The 24,853-nt window shown below is 49.0% G+C and overlaps 1 protein-coding gene across 3 annotated transcripts in view; it reads right to left on the bottom strand.

Moving 5' to 3' along the window:
* SCNN1B (sodium channel epithelial 1 subunit beta) overlaps positions 1-11,426 on the bottom strand; it is a 42,983-nt gene extending 31,557 nt beyond the window's left edge. The window contains exons 1-3 of one of the 3 annotated variants that reach the window (XM_077919158.1): positions 11,255-11,426; positions 8,946-9,014; positions 6,408-6,705 (exon numbers count right to left, since the gene is read on the bottom strand). In XM_077919158.1, coding sequence (XP_077775284.1) covers positions 6,408-6,450 — 43 coding nt within the window. In that variant the 5' untranslated portion in view covers positions 6,451-6,705; positions 8,946-9,014; positions 11,255-11,426. The remainder of the gene's footprint in view (positions 1-6,407; positions 6,706-8,945; positions 9,015-11,254) is intronic. The other 2 variants (XM_028706898.2, XM_077919159.1) reach the window with 2 other exon arrangements.
* Positions 11,427-24,853: the final 13,427 nt, after the last annotated feature.

The following is a 24,853-nucleotide window of genomic DNA, read 5'->3' as shown; positions in this document are numbered from 1 at the left end:
CACACTCAGACATAGAGCTTTCAAGTGCAGACCGTGGCTGGAAAGTAGAGAGGAAAGGAAAGTGTGGATAAGCCCTAAGAGATGAAGCCAGAGCTAATCTGAGCAAGGCCAGCAGGGCTCAATGACAGGACACCTGCTTGGCATGCAGAAGGTCCCAGGTTCTGTCCTCAGTGGCATCTCCAGGTAGGGATGGGAATGCCCCTTGTCAGAAACCCTGGAGAGCCACTGCCAGGCTGCACAGATCTTCATCTTCTTTGGCGATTACTTGTAGCCAAGATTGTCTTCCATGAACACGGTTTTAACAGCGAGTCCATAAGTGACTGTGGAGGCCAGTTCTGGATCCACATGTCCTTCCACAGTTGGGACAGGTTTCCAGGCAGGAGTTGATCATGGCAGAGGCGGAGCGGCGCACATGCTATACACCTGGGGGTGGGGCGAACCGCCCACGGGGGTGGCGTGGCGAGTGTCCCATGGGGGCGTGGCAGTGAGCACAGGGTCGGCGCCTCCCATGGGGGTGGCGTGGCGATGTCACCCCCCTCAGGGATGACACCTGGGGCAAACCGCACCCCCGCACCCCTTCCTCTGGCAGTGGATCATAGTGCGGGGTTGGCAAGCGTGCCTTCCTCTTAGCGTGTTTCTCCCTTTTGTCATGAGTTCGAACTTCCTCAAAGCCCATGACACCTTTGGTAAAGGTTGTTCCCCAATTGGAGTACTCGCAGGCCAGTGTTTCCCATTTGTTGATGTTTACACTATATTTTTGCAGATTTGCCTTGAGAGAGTCTTTAAACCTAGTTTGTTGACCACCAACATTACGCTTTCCATTTTTAAGTTTGGAATAGAGTAGTTGCTTTGGAAGACAATAAGCACAACATGACCAGTCTAATGAAGTTGATGTTGAAGATTCATTGCTTCGAAACTGGTGATCTTTGCTTCTTCCATTGCACTGGCATTAGTTCGTTTGTCTTCCCAAGTGATAACATGGAGTTAGATGGACTAGGGGTTTCACTCAGTTTCCTATGTCCTGGTTTAAATCAGCCCTTTATTTAGAACAATGAGAACTGGAACCTTGTGTTGTTTTTAAAGGAAAGAACCATAGCTCAGTGGAAGCAGAGTATTGCTTTTCACACAAAAAAATCCCAGGTTGAATCCCCAATATCTCCAGGTGGAGCTGGGAATGTCCTCTGTCGGACATGCTGGAGAGTCGCTGCCAGTCAGTGTTGGCAATACTGCACTAGATGGAAGCAAGTCAGCTTCCTACATTCTCTTTGATGTGGCACAGAAGACCCTGTGGAGAGAAGCAGCTGTGGGGACTTTCATTCTTACAGTGTCCCATTCTTGTCCATTGCTGATATGTTAGTCCAGGAGGCAACAAGGTCTTGGATCTTAAAGTTCTTCCCAATGTTTAGTCGGAATCTCCTTTCCTGTAATTTGAATCCATTGGCTTGATCCTACCCTCTGCAGTAGCAGAAAAGAAGCTTGTCAAATCAACTCCCAGTCTCTTCTCCAGGCTAAACTCTCTCAACCATTCCTCAACGGCCTTGGTTTCCAGCAGTGTTAGAAACTCAGAGATATAAGCTAGGCACCAAATGGCTCTTTAAACCAGGGTTTCATCTGCCAAAAGGGAATGCCTAGTTGCCATTTTGGGGCCAGATGGCTTGAAAGTCATATTTTTCAATAACACTTTTTTGGCTCCTGAAATTCATTCCGATTGTGCAGATAAAATATAATGGATAGAATTCTGCAGGATGTGTTGCTAGTGTGTGAAAAGGGTCAAGATCCCCGGATCCCCAGGAATGCACCTCCAGATGGTGGAGAGGTCAGGTGCCATCCTGGCATCTGGGCATCTTCACTTGGTTGCAAGTGGCCGATAGCACAGGTACAAAATGTGCCTGGTACCTGGTGAATTTCGAATGTTGATTTCCAGACCTTGATTAACTTGGTCTCTCTTTGAACACCTTCCAGCTTGTCAATATCTTTCTACAACTATGGTGCCCATAATTGGACATAAGATTCCAGGTGGGGACTGTTCATCTTCTCAGATATCTATCTATCTATCTATCTATCTATCTATCTATCTATCTATCTATCATCTATCTATCTATCTATCTATCTATCTATCTATCTATCTATCTATCATCATCATCTATCTATCATCTATCTATCTATCATCTATCTATCTATCTATCTATCTATCTATCTATCTATCTATCTATCTATCTATCATCTATCTATCATCTATCATCTATCTATCTATCTATCTATCTATCTATCATCTATCATCATCATCTATCTATCATCTCTCTCTCTCTCTCTCTCTCTCTCTCTCTCTCTCTCTCTCTCTATCATCTTTCTATCTATCTATCATCTATCTATCATCTATCTGTCTATCTATCATCTATCCAGGCCTTCATCCAAGGATCACAGGGTGGTTTACAATATAAAAACACAAAAATACATAGTAACAAACAAAAACGAACCTCCTCTCCCAGTTTAAAGGCCATGTTTAATTAGTCAAAGGCCTGGGAGATGAGGAATTTTTTTTTGCCTGGCGCCTAAAGATATGTAATGAAGGCACCGGGTGAACCTCCCTGGGGAAAGAACTCTACAAATGGGGAATCACCACAGAAGAGGCCAGATAAACACACCCAATTCTTCACCTGTTCCTCAGAGGTCTTGTTTTTTTCCACAATGCTGACCATCTTTGTTGCTAAACAATCAGGATCTGAATCCCGCCTTGGTCTCCTGCAGATCCTCATCTCTCGCTGCCCTGCCCCAAACTGCTCTTTCATAGAGCCAGATGGAGATTCCTCCCCTCCCCCAGGGGCCATCTTCTTCTTCTTCTGTATGCAAACCCCATTAGAGAAGAATGAACTCAGGTTGAAGCAAACACACTCAGACTCTGCTAGGCAAAGGCTGCCTTGCCAAGCGCTCTGGGCGCGGGTGTTTGTTCCCGGATGAGTCACTCATCTCCCCAGAGGGCAAATGGGGATGCTGTGTAGCTAACGAGAGGTGGCCAGGAGCCCACGTTACCTTTGGCAAAGCACCAGCACACTTCCTGGGTGCCTTTGATTTTCCCAACCATGAACGCACACACTGCAAAACCTGACGGCGGCATGTGCAGAAAATGCAAGCTGGCTTGTGAAAAAGCACAAGGCAAAGGGGGAGGGCCGTAGCTCAGTGGCAGAGCAGCTGCCTTGCATGCAGAAGGGCACAGGTTCTATCCCCAGGTGGGGCTGGGAGAGAGAGCCCCCCTGCCTGAAACCCTGGAGAGCTGCCATTGTCAGAGCTCAGCCAATAATTCCAATGGATTGCTGAATATTGCTTTATTGGATATATGTTGTTTATTTTAAAGTTACTGCGACTTTTTTGTATTGGGTCCAATTGTTATTAGGCGTGTGATATTTGCTGTCTATTTTGTTGTTTCTTCACCTTGTTTATAGTAAGTGGTACTTTGGTTCTCAAACTTAATCCGTTCCAGAAGTCCGTTCCAAAACCAAAGTGTTCCAAAACCAAGGCACGCTTTCCCATAGAAAGTGATGCAAAATGGATCAATCCTTTCCTGACTTTTAAAAACAAACCCTAAAACGGCAATTTAACATGAATTTTACTATCTATCGAGACAACTGATCCATAAAATGAAAGCAATAAACAATGTACTGCAGGCACACAATCAATCAATCAGTAGCTGAACTGGGTTCCACACAGTCACAAAAACAAAACAAAAAAGCCGCAAAAACAAAGACACAAAATAAATAGCAAAAACAGACAGACCTCAGCGTAACACTCAAAATGGAGCACGTTCGGCTTCCGAAAAAAAGTTCGCAAAAGGGAACACTTACTTCCAGGTTTGCAGTGTTTGGGTTCCAAGTTGTTTGAGTACCAAGGCGTTTGAGAACTGAGGTACTGCCATATAGAAAGGTGGGATACAAATTAAAAGTGAAATGAAATCCACACTTCATTTCTAGGTACTGCTCCACACTTTCCCAGTCCATGTCTGAGCATTTTGGGGGGTGCGGGGTTTGCCATGACATTTCCCCCATGAAAACAGGCTTTAATGCTGAACGGCAATTTGGGATTTATGTGGATTTATTTTCAGCTGTAAAGAGCAGGTTTTCACAGAGAAAGCAACAGGGCCAAAAATAAATAAAAATAAATAAAGTGCTAGGAGATGGAGCTTTAAAACATGGGCCCGTACCTAAAAATGAAGAACAAAAGGAAGTCTGGATGAGCCCTCCGCGTAGAGACTACTGAACTAGATGGACCAAAGGTCCAGCTCAGTAGAAGGCAGCAGCGTCCAATCATGCTGTCATCTCAGGGACTGCACCAAAGTCAAGCCAGGCTAAGACCCGCTGCTCCCTGAGGCTGGGAAGAAAGGCCTCTCCACCTTGGTCATGGGCACTGCAGGCCCAGGGAGCGGAACGGGTGTCTGCAGACGGCGCACGGAGTCCGATCGGGAGGCATTTGCAATCTGCAGCCTGGCAGGCCGGCTGAGTGGCAGGGAGCCAGTGGCGGAAGCCAGAAGCAATGCGCTGTGACCAGGCAAAGGAAACATTTGCCGGGTATGCAGAATCTGTGCTACAATTGGCCGTAGTTTTGCTTTTGTGGGGAGCACCTGCAAAGTCAGCTGCCGTTGCATGTGTTTGGCAAACTCTGACCCAGCAGGATGAATCTTTAGGCTTCTTTCTTTGTGCAAACAGCAGTGTGTGTGTGTGTGTGTGTGTGTGTGTGTGTGTGTGTGTGTGGCTACGGCTCTTGTCCAGTCTAGGAAGACTTGCATAGAGGCACTACACATTTTCAAAAGCCAGAAGTGGAAAAATTATGGAGGACACATTCCGCCTCACCCATCTCCCTGATGTGGAAAGAGAGATGACTGCAGGAGAAGGAAGCAGGGGCGTAGGAAGGGGGGGGGGGCAGACCGCCCTGGGTGCCCTCACTGAGGGGGGTGACATTCGGCATGCCGCCTGCCCCCGACTCACAAGCCTATCCCGAGCTGTGGGGTTAGTGGGGGAGCTGTGCCACTCTGTCGGCAGCATTCCCCCTCCCCACTTTGTTTTGACAGCTTGGGGGAGGCTTGGGAGTTGCGGGCAGGCAGCGCGCTGAATGTCTGCCATGGGTAGTGCGCTCCGCTCCTGTGGGCTGCTCACTCCGCCTCTGGCTGCAGGGCATGCACGCCACTCCAGACACCCGAGCGGCTATCCTGGGAGGGCACCCTCCACACCATGCCCCCCTTGGGAGCGCACCTACCCTGGGCAGCATAGATATATGCTCCGCCGCTGGAAGGAAGCCCATTCAGTTGGGTCTACAGCACCACTGTAAGACCATCCCAGCCCTGATTTGCTCCTTTGGCAGAGCTGGGACTGGCATTTTTTGAGCCCTTGGCAGATATCAGCAGCCAAGGAGCTTGGGGGGCTGGCAGACCAGGAGGCTCCCCCATTCTTGCTGGCCCTTGGGTGGCAAAGGGCCCACCTCCATCCCTCCCCAGGAGACCTCAGGGTGAATGGACAGGAAGGAAGAGGAGGACATCTGGCAAGATCCAGCGATGGAGTGGAGCAGGGCCAAAGCCTCACCATTAATTCCATGGCAGGGACAACCACATCTTCTCCCGGATCACAGCCAATCCTCTGCATGCCTTATAAGTCAGAAGCTATTCTCAGAGAGAGGTCCCCATTCACGGAAGCTAAGCAGGCGCAGGGGGAATCAATTCCATCAGCACGCATGGCCAAGGGTTCAAGCACACCTTCTAGTTTAAGAAAATCCCAAAGCCGCTTTCTTAGGACCAACAGAAATGCTGCAGAATAACTGAGCAAGCTTTTGGGTCCACCAGATCTCTTCCACAGGCTGGAAGTTAATCAAAGTGGAAGGGATGAAAGAATTGGGCGTTCAAGCCACTGTGTCTGCCCAGGCCAAAAGCACCTTTTTGTTGTGTAGGCTTAGAAGGGAACCTGTGCTGGAGCGCACCCGCATCTCAGAATTGGGAAGGGGACATAGCTCAGTGGCAGAGTTATCTGCCTTGCAAGAAGAAGGTCCCAGGTTCAATTCTTGACGGCATCTCCTGGTAGAGTTGGGAGTGACTCCTGCCTGAAATTCTGGAGTGCAGCTGCCAGTCAGTGTGGACAATGCTGAGCTAGAACAATGGTCTGACAGTATGGCAGCTTCCTATATTCCTAATTTGCTTCTACACACCACTGGTGAGAGTCTTGTATCCAGGATCACTCCATGCGAGGAGGGAGCCTGGAAGGCATAACTGCCAGAGGGGAAATGGATCAGAGAGAGTCATCTTAGGACCTGTCCTGGTTTTTCACCACCACCCATTTCGCCATGCAGGATACGACTGCATCGAGCCTGTCTGCAAACTGAGCTATGCCCACCCAGCTGATCTGTCTAGGCGCAGCCTCCCTGTGCCTTACCTGGCGAGCTTCTGTCTTCTCCAGTAATTGCTGGTGGATCCATAGTGATCTAGGACAGCGTTGGCTCAAAAGATGCCACAGGGGGAGTGAAATGGGCAGAGGGCGCTGTCCTCCATTCGCCAACGGGAGGCGAGTGCCTTCCAAGACCCACTCAAGTCCCAGGCAGAGCTAAGGGACCTTCAACCAACAGCCCCTTCCTGTGGCAGAATTTCTCAGGCGTTGGCAGCAATGGCTGTTTTCGGGAGCAGAACAAGCCTGGAGTTACACGTGTGCAAAAAGTGGATGTCTCCTTTGTCTCCTGCAAAGGGGAAAGAGGCAGATTATAAATGACCACTGTTAAAAATGTCATTATCACCACCTGTCCCTTTCTGCATTCATTTCCTTCTGACTTCCCTGTTGACAATGCCCCTTCCTTCCAAAAAAACCCACCTATGTGACTATATACCTGCAACTCAATATATGATTTAATACACCTGATACAGTGGCATGTACTCCACAAAAGCTCTTGCTATTGTGAATTTGTTATCCTTTAAGGTGCCACAAGACTCTTCTCGGGCTTTTAAGGCAGAGAGATGTCTTTAAAATAAATTGTTTAGCAGTGTTCTGTGTTTTTAGCCTACACTATGCAGAGGCAGGAGGCACAATTGCCTTGAAAATGCAGCAGGTTTAAAACTCATCCCTCAGAATCTCCTCTCAACATCTGAAGATCTCAAAGTTTGAAAGGATGCACACAGATTTTAAAATTTGGGTTAAGCTTTGCGATTGTAGGGGGGGGGGTGAATGGTTCCTCCCTGCAGTCTTTCTCAATACAGGTAAGAAGCATCTCATGGGGCAGGGGGATGAAAACAAGTGCTTGAATCTACATAGAATCACAGAACTGTAGAGTTGGAAGGGACCACAAGCTTCATCTAGTCCAGGCATGTTCAAAGTCCGTTTTGGGGGCTTAATCCGGCCCACTGGTCAGTTTAATCTGGCCCCTGTGGCTGTTTATTTCCTGGGGTAAAGTCCTGAAAAACCTCAACAACTTCAACCCTAAAAAATGGTTAACAACTTTGGTCGGCCCTCATGGCCCTTCACTTCATCAAATCTGGCCCTCTTTGAAAAAAGTTTGGACACCACTGATCTAGTCCAGGGGCTAGGCAAACTAAGGCCTGGGGCCAGATCCGGCCCAATCGCCTTCTAAATCCGACCTGCAGATGGTCTGGGAATCAGCGTGAATAGAATGTGTCTTTTTATTTTAAATGCATCTCTGGGTTATTTGTGGGGCATAGGAATTCATTCATTTCCCCCCCCAAATATAGTCCAGCCCCCCACAAGATCTGAGGGACAGTGGACTGGCCCCCTGCTGAAAAGGTTTGCTGACCCCTGATAGTCCTACCCCTTGCCCAACGTGGGGCAAATTAAGCATGAGATTAAGAGTCGCTTGCTCTATGGACTGAACTACTCTCACAGATGCCATCAGAGCTAGTATTTGCTGCTCTGACTTCTTGACACTGCAGAGGATCCATGAAGATCCCCCAGTAGAAATGTAAAATGGGAATGTAGGGCAACAGAGGAGCAGGAGACTGCGGGAAAAGCTCCAGGTAGGCAAGGAAGCTAGATGGGCCCAAGGCGGCGGCAGCAGCAGCAGGCCTAATGGTGTGACTGAGAACTAAAGGGAAATACAAGCAAAATGTCCCAGCTAAGGTTGGGTGAGACACCTGCCTGAAACCCTAGAGAACCACTGCTGTCCATCGGTGTGGACAGTACTGAGCTAGAAGGACCCAATGGTCTGATGCAGGACAAGGCTGTGGGAGACAGGTGAACATCTCCTGGGGTTTTTGAAGCCCTCCCTCCAGCAGCTGTTCCACCTGTGCTGCTCACTCAGCTGTAGAAACTAAGGTGTGGCTTGCGAGCGTCAGCTGGGAGCACTGGATTGGCATCCCTGACGCTGGGGAAAAAACTCCGCCGCCCACAACAACCTGGCCTCTCAGCAAGCTCAGCAGGACACACTTCACCTGGCAGAGCACCGAGGATGTTTTCTGGCTAGCATGGCAAATGGGACACATTTGGGGAAACAGAGCTCTGTGTTGCTCTTTGGATGCTGTTTCTATCATGCAGAAACTGGGGATTGCAAGAGCTGGTCTTTGACGGGGAAGTTGAGCAACAAGGCAGAAGAGAAGGACTTTTATGAGCACAGCAAAGTTGCTCACTTAAAACAGGCAGAAACTGGACTCTGGGAGTCCAAGACTCTTGGCACCCAGACAGCGCAAGGTCCTCCCTCCATCATTCAGGCTGCCTGTGGCTCAGAGCCCAAAGCCTTCAGGTTGGGAAGAACAAATAGTTTGAACCACCTGAGATCACTCACTGAGCTTCTTGAACTTTGACTCCTCGTTTGGAAACTGGAATAACCACCATTTAAATAAGCAGAGATCTTTGATAGGCCGGTTAAGGATGCCTCCAGCTCTTGGCTTAGGGACTTATTCAAGCAAACAGTGGCGGGAGTTATTCAAGTATTTCTAGCAATAACTGGTTTTTAATATTATTATTGATTGATACCTGCTTCATAAGAACGTTAGAAGAGTCTTCTGGATCAGGCCAATGGTTCATCTAGTTCAACATCTTGTTCTAAAAGTGGCCAAGCAGATGTCTATTATAAGACACCCACAAGCAGGACTTCAGCCCCAGAGCACTCTCTACCTTCCTGTGGTTTGCAGCAACTGGTTTTCAGAAGCACGGCGGCCTACAACTTTGGGGGCAGAGCATAGCTATCATGGCTAGTAGCCCTTGATATAAACTTGCTTAATCCCCTTTTAAACCCATCCAAGTCGGTGGTCATCCCTGCCTCCTGTGGGAGAGAGTTCCAAAGATTAACTATGCAGGGCATAAAGAAGTGCTTCCTTTGTAGGCGATCACCTTGGCTTAAACCACCCTTCCCCAAACTTGATGCCTTCCGGATATTTTGGGTGGAACCTTCCATCAGCCCCAGGCAGCATAGCTGCAGGGCACAGAGGATGGTGAAAGCTGTAGCCCCAAACTTCTGGAGGGCATCAGGTTGGGGAAGGGTTAGGGTCTTCAAAGGAGCCTTTCCCGAGAATTAAGAAAAAAAACCAAAGGATTTGGAAATGGTTACCGGTATATTGATTGATAATTTATTTGTTAAAATTGTTCAGTAAAAATATATACAAAATAAATAAATAAATAAAAAGGATTGGGTCTTTAGCGGGAACTAGGGAAAGGCAATGCACTTTGGTGACTCTGACCTCCAATGCTGTGCCCATATAGAATCGCAGAGTTGGAAGGGACCACAAGGGTCATCTAGTCCAACCCCCTGTAGGAAACTTTTTTTGCCTAACATGGGTTTCGAACCCACAACCCTGAGATTAAGAGTCTCATGCGCTAACAACTGAGCTATCCCTTCCTGTGTGCTGCTGCCGCCGCCTCCTCCCCACAGCCAGCATGATCTGCTCCAAACCCTTATCCCCCTCCCAGGGTCACTTCACACATTACACACTTTCCCATATAACAGCAGAACATGGTGCACATGCCAAACACACGTTTTCCACCATGTACATGAGCTGCACTTGTCGAAAAGCTGGTGCTTTCAGTCTTGCACAATTCTGTTTCTTGGGGAGGGGCAGTGGGCAGCCAAATCTGGCCCTGGTAGAGAGGAGTGGAGCAAGTTTAGGCAACACTGTGTATCCGTGCTCCCAATTGCGGGTGTGTGTCATTATTCTCCCAGTTTAGCTAACCCTGAGCCAGAAAACGGCCTCAGCGTGGCCATTAGATTACTACCCCTCCACCTTTTCAACACGGAGGTCTCCAGAAGAGTTACAACAATCTAAAAACGCCATTACAGTACAGTGGTACCTCGAGTCAGGTTAAGTACTTAATTCGTTCCTAAGGTCCGTTCTTAACCTGAAGCACCACTTTAACTAATGGGGCCTCCCGCTGCTGCTGCGCTATCGCCACGTGATTTCTGTTCTCATCCTGAAGCAAAGTTCTTAACCCGAGGTACTATTTCCGGGTTAGCGGAGTCTGTAACCTGAAGCGTCTGTAACCTGAAGCGCATGTAACCCGAGGTACCACTGTATTTAAATCAGTTAAAATAAATTACGGTCAAGAGAGCATTGGAGGAGCCCGACGGTCACTGGATCAGGACAAAGGACACGGGGTAGGGTAACCTAGTCCAGCATTTTGTTCTCACCCTCTTCTGGGAGGCCCACAAACAGAGCCTGAGCGCAGCACAGACACCGCGGCTGGTAGCCACGGATAGCGTCATTCACCGCCATGGATTTGTCTACACCTGTAGTGCTCTGCCACTGGAACTCCCTGCCAATTGAAGGCTGGAGAGCTTCAGAAGACGAGGGGGGAAGCAGCAGCAGCGCCCAGGTGGGTGAAGGGTTCTGGCACTTGCTCGCCCCCTGGGAATGAAGTTAACCCCTTTCTTAACCTAGGGAGGTTCTCTCAAGGTTTGGGGGGGGGGGGGGGAGGAGACAGATTTCCATCCTATAATCATCGCAAGTAAAGGGGGGGGGGGGGGTTGGATGTAGAGAGGCAGCTTTCAGACCTCTTGGAAGAGGGAACGTTCCGGACTCCAATAAGCAAGAGTCGTATGAACTTGAGCCATGGGGACCTCTTCTGTCTTCATCGAAGGCGACCCCTCCCGCTCTGCTAGGGATTCCTCCTGTTCTCGATGCCTTAGGTGGGATCAGGGGCGCCCCCCCTCCAGGAGATGATCGCTGAGGGGAGCCGGCGGAAGAGGCAGCCCTCCGGTTCGACGGAGCCCCCGGACAGTTTGATTCCCTCCCCCCCCCCGCACTCGGCTCGGAGGGGTACTTGGAAGGAGAGACCCGCCCATCCCTCACCTGCCTCTCCGCCTGCTTGGCGGCAGGTGGTCCCGCTGGTCCCGCGGACGCCTTCCTGCGTCTTCCCCGACGGCTCCGTCTCAGGCTCCGTCTTTCCCTGGAGCTCCCGCCTCCTCCGTCGCCTCTGCCCCTTTCTGTTGCCCGGAGCGCCCTCCGTTCCTTCCCACCCCCCTCCCGTTCACTTGCCAAATCCTCGCCCGCCCCCACCCTCAGGTCGCCACCTCTTCCTCAGTCTAGTTAGTACAACGGCCTGGCAGGCGGAAATGCGGCCGGCGAAGCTTTTCCCAAGCGGGAGGATGCGGCTCCAGTTGGATTCCTCCCCGTCGACTGGCTGGCAAGGGAAGGCGTGCCGGGCTTAGGGAAGAAAAAGCACTCTGAACATGCGCAGAAGCCGTCTCTACGCCAACCTTTCCGACAGGGGGCGCTGCGCTTCTGACTACCAGGGCTGATCCTCTCTGCGAGGCTGCTCCCGCTGCCCACCCCCTCTGGCGACCTTTCAGTGCGGGGCAGAGCAGAGAAGGAGGGGAATCGGGACCTGCCTGACTCGGCTGCTGCAGAGCAACCACCCAGCCCAGGACAGGTTTCCTCCAGCTCATAGCCCCTTCGCGTCCTGAATTCTCAAAATGCCTCTGAATTAGTTGCTGGGAATCGCAGGTGGGGAGAGAGCGTAAGAAGAGCCTGCTGGATCATTTAGTCCAGCATCCTGTTAGTAGTAGTTGCCTGTGGGATTCAAGCATAAGAGCCTCCTGTGGTTTCTCCCCTCCAGTGGCGCTCAGTTCCTGCCTGGTGTCTTTTCCGACTGGGACATCCCTTTGGCCCCTGCAAGAACAAGATTCTGGGCTGAATGCAGCCTCTCTGGCCTGACCTGGCCACAGAATTTTTCTTATGGGACCTCCAAATCCAGGAGAAGTCTATCTAGGTCCTGATTCAGCACTGCAGGGCTCTTCTGATGTCCTCATGGGACACTGTCCATTTAAACATAGGAAGGTGTTGATAGGGATGGGCTTGATCAGACCCATGTGCAGGGTCCTTGTCTCAACAATGCCCCTGCAGGGCTACCAAGCGGGGCACAAAGTTGACCAGAGAGCCCCCTCCCTCTCCACTGCTTGTTGCTTCTGACTTTGCACATTCCAAGATAAACTCCATGCTTCTCTGGAGAGAAACCACACACATTGGCCACAAACCTCTTTGTCCCTTCATGAGGGCCAGTCTCTTTGCCTTCTCCTCTCCATAGATAGCAAGTGCCTTTGCAGAGTTCACCACAGTCCTGCTGATGGCAGACAGACAGCTGGAATTGACTGTGCTGGCTTCCTTGGAGGAGGAGGAGGAGGAGGAGAAGCAGGAGGATGCTTAGGAACATCTGAAGGTGCCATCTAAAAGAATTGTAGAGTTGGAAGGGACCCCCAAGGATCATCTACCAGTGGTGGCCAAATTTGGCCCTCCAGCTGTTTTTGGACTACAACTCCCATCATCCCTAGCTAACAGGACCAGTGGCCAGGGATGATGGAAATTGTAGTCCCAAAACAGCTGGAGGGCCAAGTTTGGCCACCACTGATCTAGACCAACCCCATGCAACATGTCCCTTGGTCTGTGTAGCCCAAGTAAAAAGGTAAAGGTACCCCTGCCCATACGGGCCAGTTTTGACAGACTCTGGGGTTGTGCGCCCATCTCACTCAAGAGGTCGGGGGCCAGCGCTGTCCGGAGACACTTCCGGGTCACGTGGCCAGCGTGACATCGCTGCTCTGGCGAGCCAGAGCCGCACACGGAAACGCCGTTTACCTTCCCGCTAGTAAGCGGTCCCTATTTATCTACTTGCACCCGAAGGTGCTTTCGAACTGCTAGGTTGGCAGGCGCTGGGACCGAACAACAATTCGAACCGCCGACCTTTCGATCGGCAAGCCCTAGGCGCTGAGGCTTTTACCCACAGCGCCACCCACGTCCCGTGTAGCCCAAGTGCTCCCTTTTTAATGCCCTGATCTCAAGCAAGGTGGGAGGGAAGCCTAGAAAGAGAAATGCACTCTGCACATGCCTAGAGGCCCTCTTCTCAGTTACTTCAAACATTCCTAACATGGAATATGCAGACCCTTATCAGCATCATTATTCTAAAGACTTCTCTGCTGTCCTCCACAAAAGCTTCCAGGACAGTTTGTTGACTGTGAGCCTGACATTTTCCCCGCCAACGCTGCCTCTTTGTTTTGTTCCACCGCTTGTGCAATTGCCGAAACTCACATCATGGGGCCTCATGTGCAATGTATGACTTACAGTGCCGGGCTGTGGCCATTGCACTTTTCTCAGTGGGACTCTGGCAGAATGAATGCATCGTTCTAAAAGGCCAATCGACGAGCAAGCAAAGCTCACATAAGACAATGCCCAGGGGACCGTTTTTTGGCATGGGAAAGAAGCTCTACGTTGTGTAAACAAAGGGTTCATGATGAGTTTGGCAGCTGGGGAAGCCAGAGGGCTCTCAGAGCAGCAGGCAGGCTGGTTTTGCTTTCAAGACATGAATTGCTGGCAAGCACCTGTGTAGCTGCTTACACCTTAAAACACACCTCCCCAGCCCACCCTCAAAAGAATAATGGGAACTGTAGCTTTCCCCCAGAGAGCTACAATTCCCAGTACTTAGCAAACTACAGTTCCCAGGATTCTTTGGGGGAAGTCAAGTGCTTTCAATGTCTGGAGTGAACACCGACAGATGTCTCTCTTCAGCATTTCATAGGATCATAGAATTGTATACAGGCAACCTGTGATTTGCACGGGGTTTGCATTCTGGGTCACTGTGTGCATTGGTAAGCTCATAAGCCCACCCTGTCCCCATTATGCCCTGTTATGCCCCTGCCCCCCTCCATTATGTCCTTTTCCAGGTCCAAAAACAGCCCATGTGTGCATAGTCATGTGTGCTTTGAATGCACACAAAACAGCCGTTCCCTGTAGTTGGAAGGGACCCAGAGGGTCATCTCATTCAACCCCCTGCGATGCAGGAATCACAGCTAGTTTCCAGAAGTGATTTGTATGTCACCTGGATGTCCAACTGTGCAAAATCTAGGCTTATATCTTTCCTGCTACCCATATTGGAAGAAGAAGAAGAATCTGGGATGCTGGGATCTAGCCCAGCATCCTGTTCTCTCCATGACCAGCCAGATGCCCTAATGGGAAGCCCACAACAGCAGGTCTCTCCCTACTTGTGCTTCCCAGCAGGCATCCTGTCTCCAACAGTGGAGGGAGAACCTACTCATCAAGGCTAGGAGACACTGATAGCCTCCTCCTCCATGCATTTGTATACAGTGGTACCTCGGGTTACATACGCTTCAGGTTACATACGCTTCAGGTTACAGACTCCGCTAACCCAGATATAGTGCTTCAGGTTAAGAACTTTGCTTCAGGATGAGAACAGAAACCGTGCTCCAGCGGCACGGCGGCAGCAGGAGGCCCCATTAGCTAAAGTGGTGCTTCAGGTTAAGAACAGTTTCAGGTTAAGTACAGACCTCCGGAACGAATTAAGTACTTAACCCAAGGTACCACTTTAATCTTCTTTTAAGGCCATTCAAGTTGGTGACCCTCACTGCCTCCTGGGGAAGTGAGTTCCACCGTTTAACTCTGCACTGTTTTGAGGAAGTCCTTTAATCTGTCCCAAACCCTCCAACATTCAACTACATTGGATGTCCATGAGTTCTGGTATTAGGAAAGAGGGAGGAAAAAACGTTATTCGCTTTCTCCACACCTTAATTTTATACGCCTCTATCACGTCATCTCTTACTTGCCTTTCTTTCTAAGCTAAAAAGTCCCAAATGTTGAAAACAACCTTTCTTCAGAGGCATGTTGCTGCATCATCCCCTTGATGACCCAGGTTGTCCCTTTTCTGGCCCTTTTGCAATCCTGCCCCATGGAAGGACAGCAAAGCAGAGAGAGGAGGACAGTTCCACTCTTAGGAAATGGTGAGGGAGGCTGACGTCGTCGGGGAGAGTCATGTGCTTCCCTGACTGAGACATTCTAGGGAAATGACTAGAGGGAACATAGACTGAGTCCATCAATCAAGCTCAGTGTTGTCGGCACTGACTGGCAGCAATGGCTCTCCGGGGTTTTTCAGAGAGGAGACCTTCCCCTGGAGATGCTGTTGAGGATTGAACCTTGCGAGCTTCTACGTACAAAGCAGATTCTCTGTCGTGAAGGTGCATGGCCCTTTCTTTTGGGGTTTTGTTTCCTTCAGATGAGAGAGCCCCCCCCCCCCCGCAGTTTCTCATATAACAAGCAGAGCCCAAGCAGAAGCAAAGAGGAAAACATAGAAACTACTCCAGGGAACAATTTTTGGGCAGCCTCTCCAGCTCACCCCCGCCCATTTTCTCTCTGCCATTCCAACTTGAACCACTCCTTCTCTCTCTAGCCTGTATTATCTTTGCAAATTTGAGAGCAGCTTTCAACTGAAGGGTATACAAAAGCTCTCCATAAAGCATAAAATCTAAATATTCACCCGCCACCCTCATGCCCGTGAAAGTAAACTACCTGCCCAGAGCTATGAAAAAATTTGAGTCTTTGGTGACTTCCAAACCATTTAACACGCATTTAAAGCATATGGCTTTTTACTAAAGAACCTTGGGGACTGCAGTTTGTCAAGGGTGCTGGGAATTGTAGCTTTTGGATAGATACAGTTTCCAGGACTGGGGGAAAGGATGGTTTTTAAAGTGGTATAAACACGCTTTAAATGTATGGTGTGGATGTGACTTTCATTTATCAACTCTCATACTCCAGTCACACTTCACATGAGGAAAGCATCAGAGAGAAGGCTCCTCACGCTTGGACCCCCAGCCTTGGGGTGAGCCCAGATTCTTCCCAACTGAGGAGGCAATGTGGTTAGAGTAGGACCAGGGAGACCAGGTTCAAACTCAGCCCTGAAGTTTGCTGAGTGACTTCAGTCTCTCTTGCTACAGATAGGTAGCCGTGTTGGTCTGCCATAGTCAAAACAAAAAAAAATTCCTTCCAGTGGCACCTTAAAGACCAACTAAGTTAGTTCTTGGTATGAGCTTTCTTGTGCATGCACACTTCTTCAGATACGTATCTGAAGAAGTGTGCATGCACACGAAAGCTCATACCAAGAACTAACTTAGTTGGTCTTTAAGGTGCCACTGGAAGGATTTTTTTTTTCAGTCTCTCTGTCTCTCTCAGTCTTGCCAAACACACAGTGATTTTGTCAAGATAGAAGGGAGGCGGAGAGGACCACATACATCACCCCGCGCTCCTTGGATGAAGGTTTGCAATAACAAATGAACAAATTGAAATGACAGGCATACAAAGCAGCGACGTGAAGACTGGAGCACCTGTCAATCCTGCCACCATGATTCAGGCACGTTGTCTGTCTTAAAGAAAAACCAGGTATATGAACATCCAAGTGTTTATTGTTTCATTCTTCGCTTCTGAAATCCGGTTCATCCTTGAGGAGGGAAAAGATGGAACATTTCCTAGTGCCACAGCCAGTGTCTGTCTTCCTGCATTTCAGGGGTTTGGAGTAGATGATCCTTGGGATCCCTTCCAACCTGACGATCCTATGATTCCCCCTTGGTCTGTTATTCCAGGAGTGACCTGCTGGGTTTGTTCCAGCTGCAGAAAATCACAGAAATGGAGCAAAGTCAGAAGCTGAAGTTTGGCTACAAAACTGGCCCTCTGTTTCAGAGAAGAAGCCAGCAAATCCTGGTTGGTGAGCCTCACATCCTCAGAGTGTCTTACAGAGGGGTGGGGGTTCCCTGTGGCCCCCGCATTCCAGGCACTGGTGGGGTGCAGCTCCACATCCCCTGTCAAGCTGGGTGCTCCCAGCTCTGAACGGATGAGCAACTTCAGGGAGCGACTCTCCTGAGTCACCTGTTTGTCCTCTTCCAGCCCGCATTCCCAGTTCCTCCGAGCTGCTCCGTTTCTGCAGCAGCCACCTCAGCAGCCCTGGATGCATCACGGCAAAACTGCATCCCTTCTGCAGGTGTCTCCACCTGGGCCTTCCCTGAAATGCAACTCCTCCCTTTCTGAGATCTCCTGGTGCCTCAGGATCAGCAAGTTTTGACCTGCAGAGGGAAAGGCTGCCCAAGATGGTGCTTTTGCTTTTCAAGCAATTATTGCTGTTGCGGTGTCTCTTCCTAAACCTCATGGTTCTTCTTCCTTTGTTCCGGGTGTCAGCTCCAAACACCCTTCCTTGGGCCATTCTTCCTGCCTCACCCCCATCCCCAACCAGACTGGTGTTTTATCGTGGGTGAATTCTGCAACATGTGACAGTCACAATATCAAGGCATGAGCAGTGGATTTCTCCTGCTTTAACATGGAATCATAGAATTGGAAGGGACCCTCAAGGGTCATCTAGTCCAACCCCCCTACTGAACAGGAAGCACAGCTAAAGAATCCCTGGCAAGTGACCATCCAACCTCTCTTTAAAAGCTTCTGATGAAGCAGAGTCCACCACCTTTGGAGGGAGTCTCAGTGATGCTTTATGGCTGTCCAGAGGGGCCATAGTGCAACCAATTGGGGGTCCTGAACATTTGTGGTATGACAGGTATGGGATTTCATCAAGTCGTTTTGGGATATGGACAGGGAAGGGAAGATCTCCCAGGGTGGGAGGCTGGGAGAAGAAAGGAAAGCTCCCAGGTGAGAGCTGGGAGGGTCCACTCCAGTGCGGGATTTACGTATAAGCTAAACAAGCTATAGCTTAGGGCCTCACTCTCTTGGGGGCCCCCAAAAATTAAAGGAAAAAAACCCTGGATGTACATTTCCAAAATATAAGATAAAAAAACAAATAAAATAAAACCTACATACAGCAACAGTGTTTTGTGTTATGTGCAAATGGCTTTAGATACCTATTAGGTCCATAAATTGCCATATAGTATATATTCAACACAAAAAACAGCAACAATTTGTTGTTGACAGCTGGACATATAAAGAGCCCCATTACCTTCAATAGCTTAGGGCCTCCTCAAACCTAAATCCGACCCCTTTCTGTGTGAGACAAGGATTAAGATCTCCCTTTGACAGAGGACTCTGCATTTTCTTTTCTCTTTCTTTCTCTGTTTTCGTTGTTATCTAGATGAGTTTCTTTTATCTTATTGTAATACGAAAAAGCTTTAATAAAATCTTGTGCGGGGTGGGGAGGAAGTTACGGGCTCTGTAGCAACTGCAAATGAAGCAGTGTGACCACCTCAAAACTTTTGTAGCTGCAAGTAGTATTGAAAGTGTCTGACCACCCTGATGGCATCACGAGTACAAATCACCACAAATATGCAATGAAGAGGATGCCTTTTCTTTCTCCCCAGACCCACAGATTATTTGCTTTCATCAACATTGCACTGCTATTGGGGGTTCCAGTGTGAGACAATAGTAGCCCCAGTTTGTTTGTTTGAATTTTAAAAAGACCTGTTGTGATAATGAGGGATCAGCTAATTTTTCTCAGTTTTGTTCTAAACCTGTAACTCCCCCGAAAAGGACCAAATTCAGTTATTTCCCTGTCACTTTTAACAGTCGTAGCTTCCTTTTCCCAAGGAATCCTGGGGGTGAGGTGGAAGTGCTGAGAGGCTTGCTGGTCCTGCCGGACAGACTGCAGCTCTTTGAAATGAACACCATGCATTTCAGCCTTTTGCCCCAGGATGGGAGAGTGATCTCCTTATCAGCAAACCAATTCACTGAATTCTTCAATGCCAGTGAAACCAAAGTAAAATGGGTATAAGTTCGTGGTATAAAGGTACTTGCTGGCTCTCAGTAAGCATTTTCTGGCTCCAGGGTCTTTGTGTTTTTCCATTGCTGCATTGACCAAGAGCCCGCAGATAGAGCAGGACTTTCAAGGGATGCAACTGGGAAGTAGGGAGGAGGAAGAAATTCAGTTTCATTTGCATTTAAAGGAAACTTACGAAATGTGCATCTTCTAAAGCAATATGCGAATCAAAACACAGTTATCCTCTGGAGAAAAACTCAGCTGGTGAAAGGCCTTTTAAAAACCGCTATCAGTCAATTTGATAAACAAATGCTTTCTTGAAGACAAAGAACGATAAGGGGATGTTTCCATAACACAAGTTTAAGGGCTTCAATGAACACAATTGTTTGGGGACAAACAACCCGCTCCACAGCTGTGTTTGCAGTCCAAGCAGGGCATCATAGAATTATAGAATTGCAGAGTTGCAAGGGATTCCTGAGGCTCATCTAGTCGAACCCATGGGCGTAGCCAGGGTTTTTGTGGGGGGGGGAGGAGCAGGCTTTTGTTAGAGGGGGCAGAACCTCAAATTTGTATTGATTTTTAATTATTTATATTGATGGGGGGGTATTGTATCTGCCCCCCCGCCCTCCCTTGGCTACGCCCATGGCCCAACCCCTTACAGAGCAAGAATCAGAGCTGGAGCATCCCAGACAGATGACCATCCTTTGTCGGAATTTACTTGTCTCAAGAGACAATGGAGTACACCTCCAGGGGTGAAGTCAAAGCACTGTGTTGGCAGCACTGAAGTGACCTCCCTGGGGTGCAAGCCTGGGCAGCGTGTAGGGAGGGCTGCCCAGAGGACAAGACACCCACCCACCGGCCTCACTGATGTGGTCCAAAGGAAGCAGAGCAATATGTGTGGCACAATATGCTAAAGGGAAGTGTCCAGTAGACCATCCTTCATCCTTTGAAAGTGGAGAGTCTGGGTGAGAAGGAATTCCCTGCACAGGGTGGTGAAGAAGAAGAAGAAGAAGAAGAAGAAGAAGAAGAAGAAGAAGAAGAAGAAGAAGAAGAAGAAGAAGAAAGAGAGAGAGAGAGAGAGAGAGAGAGAGAGAGAGAGAGAGAGAGAGAGAGAGAGAGAGTTTGTGTGTAGATGTGGCATCCCTCCAGCAAGGGACGAGGGCTCCTCAGCACGTGCGATGCCCTCTCCTGCCTCAGGTGAGAGGACGCCACCTGTGTCCCTGGAGGATTGATGGGGCTTCTTGCTACTGACAGGAGAAGAACTGCTCGGTCCTGGCTCCAGGCATGTTTTGTCTTTCCTTGCGTGGAGATCAGAAGCAGGTCAGGCTCAGGTATTTTGTACTATTCCGCCCTCTGCAATTACTAAAGGAACAGAACACCGAGCAAGCTCAGAACATTGGCTGGGGACGTGTCTCCCCCCACCCTCCAGTTCACAACCTTCCAGCAGGATCATTGTCCACACACACACACACACACACACACACACACACACACACGACCCCAGCAAAGGAGATGGAGGGTCAAGATGGTCTCCTGCAGTGGAGGAAGGAGGCAGCAACTGTCCTGGCTTCAGGGATCCCCTTCTGCTCTTCAGCCAGTGTGGTGTAATGGCTAGTGTGTTGAGCTATAATATGGGAGACCAGGGTTCGAATCCCCACCCAGTCATGAAGCTCACGGGTTAACTTGAGCTGCTCCCTGGTGGGTTGGTGTGATAAAGGGGGAGGGGAACCATCTACACTGCCTTGAGCTCCTTGGAGGAAAAGGTGGGAGATGAATGCAATGAAGGAAAGAAATCCTGGTTTTCTGACCCAGGATTTGCTGGTTTCAGTCTTGTGCGGTGCTTAGTCTTAAAATGGTTACTGGACCCCATCTGATGGACCACTGATGAGTTTTATATTTACAAAGCAAGAGCACCCAGACAAAAAGTGCTCCTTTGCTATGCCACATTTTCCACTGGTGGAGAAGTGGCACCGCCATCTGTGCCAATTTGGGGGCAAGATTGTGCCTCTTTGGGGCGAGATCTCACCCAAAATAGACATAATCCCGCCCCAAATTGGGGCTGATGGTGGCAGCAGTTCTCTGCCAATGGCAGAAGTGGTGGGGACGGTGTGGCACCTGCCAACGTGCTGCCTGAGGGACTTCTGACACCTGAGGCAGCGGCCTTACCCTGCCTAATGGCCAGGCCGGCTCCGCTGAACCCCTTACATCTGATGGGACAAATGTCTTGTCACATCTCTCAGCCAGGACATTTACTAGCTGACTATTACTCCCTTGTGATCAGAGCTTCTTCTGTTATAAAACAATTATTTAATCAGATTGCACAATCTTCTTGAGGGTGTGGAAGAGTTTCTGTCCTCGCGTGACCCTTTGCAGTCTCATGCAGAAGCTGCACGCCCCTCATCCTTTCTACATCCCAGCAAAATTAGTGGTGTTTGTAGGGGTTGATTGACTGCGGATCCTGAACTGTTATTACAGACCCCAGAAGGAGGTGGGTACATTCAAGAGAACTAAGTCACCCTGTGAGGTTCTGCTCTGAGATCAGCCCTGTCTTTCACAAGTGTCATAGGATTATAGAGCTGGAAGGAAACTCAGAGGTCATCAGGTGCACCCCCCTGCTGATGCAGGAAATCCATGGCTACAACATTCCTAGTAGGCGGGCCACCCAGCCTCTGTGTCAAAACTTCCAAGGAAGGGAGATTCCACCATCTCCCGAAGAAGACTCAAGCAACTCACACTGTCAGGAAGTCCTTCCTAATGTTTATGCAATACCTCTTCTTGTACATTGAACCCATTGGTTTGGACCCTTCTGTCTGGTGCAAGAGAGAATAAATTTGGCCTGTCATCTGTGTGACAAGAACAATGGCAAGAGAAATTGATGAACTATGCAGAAATGGCTAGATTGACATACGAACTGAGAGATAAGGACAACTGTGACTTTAAAGAAGAATGGGAACTTTTCACACATTACTTAAAAAGACAACAAAATGGACTCCTTGGCAGGTTTTGAATAAACATACAGAAATCTATTGATTGTTAATGTAGTAGGTAGATAATTGAAGGATTCATACAATTTTACAGTATGCAGAGAACAATATGAGTTGTTATCTCACATCTTAATCACCTCTTCTCCAGACTAAACGTACCTAATGCCTTCAGTCTTCCTTTGTAGGGCTTGTGGCTCAGCCAGAAGACCTCCTTATATCCAGCATTCCACCTGACCTTTATCCCAGTCCTTATCTGTGTATTGGATATGAAACCGTAGAGTGGATTTTTGGTGATTGCACTGGAAAGAGGTGGTTCATCCTTCACCCACCAGCTGAAATGTTCCCCCCAATGCTGTCCCCCTCAGTGCAGCGATTAGTTGGGGGCACCCAAGCCCTGCTGCAGGATGATAATGAAGAAAGGAAAGGATGATTCTGAGAGCCTTGAGTTCCAAGCCTTTTTGAAATACAGACTTCTATTACGAGGTGCTAGTACAGCGGGTGGCGCTGTGGGTAAAACCACAGTGCCTAGGACTTGCCGATCGTATGGTCGGCGGTTCGAATCCCCGCGGCGCGGTGACCTCCCGTTGTTCGGTCCCAGCTCCTGCCCACCTAGCAGTTCGAAAGCACCCTTAAGTGCAAGTAGATAAATAAGTACCGTGTTATAGCGGGAAGATAAACGGCGTTCCGTGTGCTGCGCTGGTGCAGGCTCGCCAGAGCAGCGATGTCACACTGGCCACGTGACCCGGAAGTGTCTGCGGACGGCACCGGCTCCCGGCCTCTTGAGTGAGATGAGTGCACAACCCTAGAGTCTGTCAAGACTGGCCCGTATGGGCAGGGGTACCTTTACCTTTACCTAGTACAGCTCAGAGAGGCCTGTCTTCCTTTTCATGGATGCATGCATCTGTTATGAACACCTGTTTGCCCATAACCTTATCCCCAATTAATAAGCTCACATAAGAGCTTGCTGGATCAGGCCAGTGACCCATCTAGTCCAGCATCCTGTTCTCACAGTGGTCAACCAGACGGGAAACCCACAAGCAGGATCTGAGGACAAGCCTCTCTTCCTGTGGTTTCCAGCAACTGGTATTTAGAAACACTGCTTCATCTGGCTGTGGAGGCAGAGCATAGCTATGCTGGCTACTAGCCCCCATGAGCCCTCTCCTCCATGAATCTGTCCAACCCTCTTTCAAAGCCATCTAAGTTGGTGGCCATCGCTGCCTCCTGCAGCAGGGAGTTCCATAGCTTAATGACGTGCTGTGTGAAGAAGTGCTTTCTTTCCTCTGTCCTGAAACTTCCAGCTTTCCACTTCCTTGGTTGCCCCCAGTTCTAGTGTTAGGAGAGAGGGAGAAAAGGTTTCCTCTAGCCACTTTCTCACACACCAAAGGAATGAAGAAAGGTTGGTTTAGTACATGAAACGAAAAGAGACAGGGTGTATAGATGCTTCTTCACGTAGCAAGGTTACACACACATGAAGGCAAGAAATCATACAGTACTTCAGCTCTATAGTAGTACCTCGGGTTACAGACGCTTCAGGTTACAGATGCTTCAGGTTACAGACTCTGCTAACCCAGAAATAGTACCTCGGGTTAAGAACTTTGCTTCAGGATGAGAACAGAAACCAAGCGGCGGCAGCAGGAGGCCCCATTAGCTAAAGTGGTACCTCAGGTTAAGAACAGTTTCAGGTTAAGAATGGACCTCCAGAACGAATTAAGTTCTTAACCACTGTAATTCTATGATTCTCTTATTTCTGGTCTTATTACAGCTCCTTCCTTGGCTTCACTGAAAGCATGCCCCCTTTTCTCTATCTTTTTTTTTGACTCACCCAGCATCCCTTCCCTTTTCACAGTTGCTTTTGATGGCTCCTGGTCAAACAGGGCAGGTTTACTTAGAAACCTACCTTGCATCAAACTGGGGGAAGTCCCACATCCCATTTCAATTACACACACACACACACACACACACACACACACACACACAGAGAGAGAGAGAGAGAGAGAGAGAAACTTGTGGCTTGTGCCCCCAAGATGGCCCAACTTCAAAGATGAGCCACTTGACATCATCTCCCTGGCCCTCAGTGTCATCAGGAAGGTGATGACGCAGTGAGGATGATGATCCCTGTCAGCTCTGGGAAGACACACCCATCACCATCAGCAGGAGGCCAAGTGGTGGTGGTGGTTTGACCCAGTTAATGCAATTGCCAGGGTGGAGGAGAGCACCAAGTTATCAGGAAATCATCCTTGACAGCAGCAGCTGGTAGAACTTGCTCAGCACCTTCTCTAGCCTCCCTCACCAGGAAGAAAACAGAGTGGCTTCCTCTGGGTCGGCTCTGACGGCCACTAGAAACCTCTGTATTGAATGTGCTATCAGGGCAGGGCTTTGGGTCAGAGGTCCAGGAGCCCCACTCAGCAGTGCAGCAGCAGGGCTGGCTTGTTCCTGTGAAAAATCACAGGACTGTAGATTTGGATACCCCAACATACATCTAGTCCAACCCTCTGCAAGGCAGGTATCACAGCTAAGACGACCACCTAACCTCTATTTAAAACATTCAATGAAGGAGATGGACTATATGGAACTGGCGGAAATGACTGGCAGAATCCGAGACCAGGGAGAAGAGTCAGTGGAAGAAGATTGGAAGAAATTTAAAGACTATTTACAGAAATATTGCAAAATTAATGAATGTTAGAATGATGTTGGATTGAAGTTAAGCGGTTTTCAGCAGTAATGTTATAAAGATGTGTAAAAATGGATTGTTAACAGGGGATAATCTAAAGTTATAATATATTAAGAGTAAAGATTAGGATAAAAACAAAGAGGGAAAGGATTTGCTGAACCAACTAATTGAACTGGATACAAAAAAGGGAGGTGTGAGGAGGTCTGGGGAACAAGCGAATGAAAGATAAGACACGGAAAGATTGAATTGTTTTTAACTGTTTTTACTTTGTA

The sequence above is a fragment of the Podarcis muralis genome, chromosome 14 (genome assembly GCF_964188315.1).
Source record: "Podarcis muralis chromosome 14, rPodMur119.hap1.1, whole genome shotgun sequence".
Taxonomy (NCBI): Eukaryota; Metazoa; Chordata; class Lepidosauria; order Squamata; family Lacertidae; genus Podarcis; species Podarcis muralis.
This window is presented reverse-complemented; position numbering and strand designations above follow the sequence as displayed.